We start from the raw sequence: 7,034 nt of genomic DNA, 5'->3' as shown, positions 1-7,034 counted from the left end.
TTGCTGAGGAGGGAATTTGATTTTTAAGGCTAGAGTCAGAGGGACCAGCTGGACCTAGTCTCTCCTGGAGCCTTTGGGCCTTTTCTAGACCTCAAGGCCCCCCTGGTGACATTTTCTTCATGGAAAGGGTACTCACTGCCCAAGGCTGTACTTGACTCTGTGCCAGGCACCAGGCTCAGCACCAGTGTCATCTCCTTTCATCCTCCTGGAGTTCCAGGAGGCCGGACCCCTTGTCTCCTTGGTTATGGCCCTGAGGGTTACAGCCTGTTGGGGTGTAGCTAGGATGCCCCCCAGGCTGCCCTCAGGCCACCATCATGCTTCACAGTTACTGTTTGGTGGTGAAAGGACCTCAGCAGATGAAAAAAGTTTAGCAAAAATGAGAAAGGCCATCAAACCCTGGTGCAGGGTGTTCACAGGAAACTGGGCTGCCCAGCAGCCCTCGTAAATGTGGGAGAAAAGGAACCCTGAGGGTCCCTACCCCAGGGCTAGGGGGGGAGTGGTGGGAGGGAACCAGGTGTCTGGTGCGTCAACCCCTCCCTCAAGTTCACACCAGTGGGTGACAGAAGGGCCTGTCACTGGTCCCCAGCAATGGGTGTGGCCGCCCAAGCCCTGACAAGAGCCTCAGATCAGAGCAGGAGGTCTCCCTGTGAGAATCCCCACCCCAGCCCTTCATATCACAGATTGCTGAGCTCAAGGCTATCCCGGCACAGGCACAGGCTTTGCTGAGAAATGAGCTGCCGAAATCACTTGTGCAGCCTCAACCCCCTGTCTTGAGGGGAATGGGGGAAGCCTGTCTGCTGAGGAAGGGCCTGGAAGAGCCCAGAAGAACTGGAGCTGAGTTCTGCACAAGCCAGCCCTGACTTGGCAACGGGCTGCAGGCTCTGTCCGTCTCACCGCCTGTTCCTCTCCCTCCCAACCACCCAGTTTTCAAAGAGGTGACTTTTCTTGCCCCAGACTCTGAATTTGGTGGTGGGAGATCAGAAGTTGGGTACCTAACCCCAGGCTTTCAGCCCCTACACCAAGTTCCTCTTGGTAGTGGACAGGGGCTTCCCTGGGAACACCCTCCCCACCCCCCGTCCCCCTGATGGGCTGTGAGGAGAAAGGCGAGGGCAAGTGCAAGGCTCAGGATACAGGCCTTGGAAGGTGGGAGTCAGAACTGGAACAAAGGCCCAACCAGGACTGGAGAGGCGCTGTTGCCCGGAAAGACGGAAGCCCTAACTGCACACGGCCTCAGCTTCTCCAGGAACCAGGACCGGCCCTGCAGAGATGCCAAGAGAAACAGCAGCCGGGGACGTCCCGGGCTGGGAAGGCCCTAGTGGTGGGACACTCTGGAGCCCTGGGCCCACCCAGGAACGACTGGTTACTGAGAATCGTTTAGGTTCCAAAGCTTGTGAACTATTTCCAATATTTACACCGTCATACACAGATAAAACTTAGAGAATGTTCAACGTTACCCTATAAAGACAGCACTCTTACTTGTCTGGGTGCTAAAATGCTCTGCAGAGGAAGTGAGGAGGGGTGTATCCTGGGTGTGTGCTCATGAGGAGATAACCCAACCAATGGTTTCAGCCAGTGTTCCAACGGGGAGACTGAGTCCCAGAGAGGGGAAGGGACTCGCCCAGGGTCACATGGTGATGGGGCTCAGTGGGGCCTAGACCACTGCTCCATGGCTGTCCCCCTGTGGGTCTGCCAGCCAAGGGCGAGAAAGGGCTTTGGGGAGGGCAGGTAGCCAAGTCAGGGCTCCGCCTCTCCCTCATCCTCGCTGGTGCAACCCTCGGGCACTGCAGGACCCTGGGCTGCCCGGGTCTCCAAGTACTCGGCCTTGAGCTGCTCCAGCTCGTGCTGCTCAGCCTCCAGCCGCTCCCGGTGGGCCATCCGCAGCTGGCGTAGCTGTTTCATAGGAAAGGGGTTCATGTCGTTGAAGGCGATGTTCATCAGCTTCCTGCGGGGAGAGCACAGTCACAGTAACCGGGTGTCCCCGGCACCCCTGCATTCATCCTGCTCATGCAGCTGAGGCCCCTTCCAGGGAAGAAACAGTAAATAGGAAGACAATTTCCACCCAAAGTGACAGGTACTGAGGAAAGAGGAAGCTTAGCACTGTGGGAGCTCTAACCCAGAAAGGAAAAGTTGGTCAGGGAAGGCTTCATGGAGGAGGGGACAGTGGGCTGAGTTTTGAAGAATGAGTACAGGTAGGCCAGGCAAAGATGGTGGCGGTGGAAGTGGAAAGGAGGCATTCTAAGTAGAAGAACCTGCAAGGCCAGAAGCCCAGAGATGGAGGTTGTCCTAGGAACTCAAATAATTCTGTTTGGCAGGATCATAGGGCATGGGTGTTGGGGGCAGGAGAAGGTGGGCAAGAAATGAAACAGCACGGAGGCCCTGCATGCTGTGTTAATGCGGCAGACAGACGCCGAGGCAGTGGAACGTCCCTGAAGATTTCTAAGCTGCAACGGAGGATCAGAATCACTAATGAACCTACCTTAGGAAACACCAGCCCCCTCTCTGCTCTGTGTCCCAGGGGATGCATGTGGGGTGGGTACGGTGGAGGGGCAGGGTGGCCCAGCAGTGCGTTCTCACCGGCCGTTGCAGACGGTCTTGGTGAAGAGGCGCAGGTACTGGTAGATCTCCAGGCCGCCCTGCAGCCTCAGGATCTGCTCCTCGTTGTACTTGAAGATGGCCAAGGCGTAGCGGAACACCACCTGGGGGGGTAAAGGGGGGGCTCAGGGCGGGCACAGGGAGCCAGGGCAGGGAGTCCCTGGCAGGAGCAGAACCCCACCCCTAGGCGCTGTGGAAGGCCCTGGACAGGCTGCAGAGGTTGAAGGCCTGGAGGAAACGTGCGGGGCAACGCCAAGGGTGGGTGGACTGGAAACCCCACAGGGGAGCACAGCTTGGAATCTGGGGATGGGGACTGTCCTGGGACCCTGGGCCAGGCATTGCCCCTGTTGGACCCAGTGGCGGGTAACACTGTCTTTGCATGGGACTCCAGTAGGAATCGAATGGAGAGACAGATCCGAGGGCGCTTGGTGAACTGTGAGGTCAGCCACCACGGGGAAACTGGGCGGAGGTCAGGGGAGGGCCTGTCCAGGGTCTCCTTGCGAGGTAAGGGGCAGAGCTGGGACCAGATCCAAGTGCCAGCCTCCCAATCTGGGGCTCAGCCCAAACAGGAGGAAGAGACGGCAGGTGATTGAGGGGCAACGGACAGAATAGCGATGCGCCTCCTGGTCATGCTGGTGCCTCCTCTCCATCCCCCCAACTTTAGGACGCATCTTCAGAGGCAGAAGCACCACTTCCCCTCAGGGGTGCAAAGTACTTGAGTTTACAAAGCCACGCTCTCAGGAGAGGTCCTCCATGGTCCTGACAGGTGGGCTCTGTCCTCCCACCGTCCAGGGGCAGAATCGAGACCCAGAGGATGCAGGGACTTGCCCAGGACCGTCCTGCTCACCACCCCCACCACAGTGCCCTACCTTGGTGCCCTCATAGAGGAAGGCGTCCCAGACCTGGAGGAGGATGTTGCTGATGAGACTGTCTGCGAAGATTACGAGGAGCCAGTTGAAGGTGACGAAGGACAGGTCCACACGGTGCTGCCCCAGGTGGGCCATCAGTTTGGGCAGCTTCTCCGAGAGGAGGTCCTGCAGCACTCGCTGGTCCACCTGCAAGCCAAGAGAGGGCCTGTCAGCTGCTGCCCTGCGGAGGGGGCTGCCTCCGTCCGGTCCACCCCTGCACACGCGGCTGGTCCACACACGGGTCGGGCTGCTCCCAGTGGGTCCTGCCCCACCTGGGGGCACAGAGCGCCCAGAGGAGCTAGAGCCCAGCCTGGCTGGGAGACAGGTCGCTCCACTGGCGAGCAGTCTTCCAGGTTGGAGCTTTGATGCAGAGGTCTCTGTGGACTGTAAGTTCTTGGCCAGTGGAGTTTTGGCTCCTTTGTCCCCCAGGCTTGTATTGGCTGACACCATGGCCGCTTCCCTACCCCTGTTTTGGGACTGATGCACAAGATGCTCAGGGCAAGGTCCTGGGGGCCGGTGTTGGGGGAGCCACACCTGACATCAGGGGACGATGCTGCTGGGTGATATCTGCTAATGACCTCTTAGTGTGGTCACATCATACCTCTGTCCTTGTTTCACTGGACCTGGTTGGTCATTGCCCGCACTGGCTCCTTCCCTGCCCCAGGACATGGTTGTTCTGTGGCTGCCCCCACTTCTGTGACAAGCCCGTTTTAGGCTCCTCTTGCTCTCTTTCTTGGAACTGCGGGTTTCTCAGCCCTCTCCCTCCATTTAAGTTTTCTTCCAGACTTAGCTCTTGCTGTGGCAAACACCCTCTCCCTTCCTTCCCTGCCCTGAACTCCAGGTCTGCTGTGCAGGCCAAGAGTCCAGCTCAAAACCTAGGGTAACTCACTGAATCTAAGATGCCACTGAACCTACTGAAGGATGTACGGATGAACTGATATGATGTCTGAGATTTACTTCAAGGTCATCAAAGTAGGAGGAGTGGGTGTGAAACAGTACTGGCCACCCTGTGTTGATAATTATTGAAACTAGGTAATGGATGCATGGAGGTTCATTACACTTTCTCTGTTTTTTTGTACATTTGAAATTTTCTGTACTCAAAAACACCATAGTATATTGGTTATACAACACACCTCAATTCCAGAGATGTTAAAAAGGGAAAATAAAATATTTGTAAAGTGAAATATTTGTGTATTTCCCAGCCTGCCTTGCAACTAGAGGTGCCATGTGACACAATTCTGACGAGTAAGATGTAAGCAGAAGTTGCTGGGTCGGGAAAGCTGTCTGAAAGGGAGCCGGTGCCTGTCTTTCACCCTCTGCCTCTTTCAGCCTAGACCATGGCCACAGTGCCAGAGAGGGTGCAGCCATCTCATGACCACGAGGTGACCAGCAGGAGGATGAAAGTCACATGGCAGAGCACTTAGCTGGAAGGAGCCTTCAGCTTTCTCATTATCTGAGAAAAATAACCCCCCATTTAAATCACTATTAGGTTGGGCCTCCCTGCCACACAGCAAAACACAATCCTTACCTGATTCACCACCTATTTCCTGATGACTCCTAAGTCTTGATCTTCATCTCTGATCTCTCTCCTTACCCCTCCACCCAGGTGGGCATCCCAGAAGGAGGAAGCAGTGTTGGGTGCTCACAGTAGGAAAGGAGGACAGGATGGGTGGGCAGGTAATGGCTTAGTAGGTCTTGGAGGGGAGTGAGACAGTTCTCCCTGGGTAGCATCTCTCCATAAAGCAGACGCACTGATACAGCAAGAATGGGACAAGGGGTGAGGAGGGAGAGGCTGGAGGGTGGAGGTGGGAAGTCTGAAATGGTGTCGCATTTACACGTCTCAACAAGCCCAGGAAGTAGCGTTACTTCGTTCAAAAGCAGGCAAACCTGAGGTTCAGAGAAGTGATGCCACTTGCCAAGGCCAGACGGCTGGTCTCTGAAGGGCTGGCTCTGAACCCAGCTCCACCTGACTCCAGGGCTGGTCTGTGCTCAGAGGGCAGTGGAGGGGGTCATGAGATGATGGAGGTAGCTGTATTTCTCAGTAGGTGATGATGCGTGTGTGTGAAGCGTCACTGTCACCTCCCATCCTCCCAGTCCCAACTTCCACCCTACCTGACCTCTGTTTTGAAATTCTTGACTTGCAAACACCAGTCAAAATCGAGTGACACTAGAATTTTCTCCTCCTCCCCTCCATAGGATATCCACTGTTTCTAGTGATATAATGTCCCCACTGGAATAACAACAGTCTATCGTGTGGGCAGGGCCCCAGCAATTCTCAAGGCCATCAGCTGACTGGAACATCGCAGCAGTCCCAGAGAAGGGTTATTGGCCCACAGTACAGAGGGAGGAATGGAGGCCTGAGAGATTCCTGACTTTTCCAAGATTCAATGACTTGTAGGAACAATTCAGGGGCACCAACCTGCATGGCCCCCAAGTCCCCTCCCTGCCCTGCTCACCTGGGATGCCAAGAGTGTCTTGCTGTAGTAATCAGCTGGCATGATGGTCTCCACAATGGCCACCAGACACCAGAAGGCACTCTCTTCCTCATCCAGGACCAGCAGAGCGATGGCCGCCAGTCTGGAGTGGGAGGGAAGGAGGCCTGGAGTGACCCACAGAAGTCACAACCAGGCAGCCCACGGCAGGGGTGACTCCCTGGGGGATGTCCTGCCCAACCCCACTCTCTAACCAGGCTGGTGTTCCTGGAAACTGGGGCGAGATGAACATGCTTTTGAAGAGGACTACCTAGGGGATTTCCAGAGCAACTGGGATCATCTTAGAGTAGGGTCTCTGGAGTCTTGTTGCTTCCTTGCTGGGTGACCGTGGGCAAGTTACTTAACTTCTCTGAGCTTCAGCCTCATAATAATCACAGGACTGTTGTAAGGATGAACAGAGTAAATACATGTTAACTGCCCAGCACAGTGCCTAACATGTAGTGAGAGTGCTTTATAAAGGTTAGGTATCCTCATCTTAATATTCATGGGCTTTGAGACCTTGGCAAGTGTGCTAACCGCTCTGCACCTCACTTTTATTACCTGTCAAGTGGGGTTAACAGTATCCACCTCCCAGGGCTGTGAGGCATTGAGAAGACAGACATACAGCATCTTGCTCACTGTCTGGCATGTACCAGGTGCTCAATACTCGGAATTCTTTTTCTCCTTTGCTTCCCCTCTCCCCTAGAGTTATCATGAGGCTCTAATGAGATCATGGATAAGAAAGAAGACAACCCAAAGTGCTGAGCAGGGATGTCTGCCTGGAAGAAGCACTGTTTTCTCTCCTTCCCCCACCTTCCCTGGCAGGTCTTGTTCAGGATGAATCCAAGAATACACTTCCCAAAATGTACTGGTATCTCAAGATGCTAGGTGAGCACATGGTCCCACATTCAAAGATGTTGGGGAACACTGCATACTCTAGCCCCCTTTTAGAGGCTTATGATATACATATCTTAACAAAGCCTCTTAGAAATCTCACGTTAACAAAGCCCCATGTGACTAATACAGGGCTGCCTAGTGGGGCTGTGCACAGTGCACCTGCTGA

General features: G+C 55.0%; 1 protein-coding gene across 3 annotated transcripts in view; it reads right to left on the bottom strand.

The window, feature by feature from the left end:
• Positions 1–1,391: 1,391 nt before the first annotated feature.
• Positions 1,392–7,034, bottom strand: part of TBC1D2 (TBC1 domain family member 2) — a 41,849-nt gene continuing 36,206 nt past the window's right edge. The window contains exons 10-13 of one of the 3 annotated variants that reach the window (XM_007461655.1): positions 5,957–6,077; positions 3,462–3,647; positions 2,575–2,696; positions 1,392–1,938 (exon numbers count right to left, since the gene is read on the bottom strand). In XM_007461655.1, the coding sequence (XP_007461717.1) occupies positions 1,935–1,938; positions 2,575–2,696; positions 3,462–3,647; positions 5,957–6,077 (433 nt within the window). In that variant the 3' untranslated portion in view covers positions 1,392–1,934. Of the gene's footprint in view, positions 1,943–2,574; positions 2,697–3,461; positions 3,648–5,956; positions 6,078–7,034 lie in introns of all 3 variants that reach the window. The other 2 variants (XM_007461654.1, XM_007461656.1) reach the window with 2 other exon arrangements.

This window comes from Lipotes vexillifer, unplaced genomic scaffold (genome assembly GCF_000442215.2).
Source record: "Lipotes vexillifer unplaced genomic scaffold, Lipotes_vexillifer_v1.1 scaffold809, whole genome shotgun sequence".
In the NCBI taxonomy this organism is placed as follows: Eukaryota; Metazoa; Chordata; class Mammalia; order Artiodactyla; family Lipotidae; genus Lipotes; species Lipotes vexillifer.
This window is presented reverse-complemented; position numbering and strand designations above follow the sequence as displayed.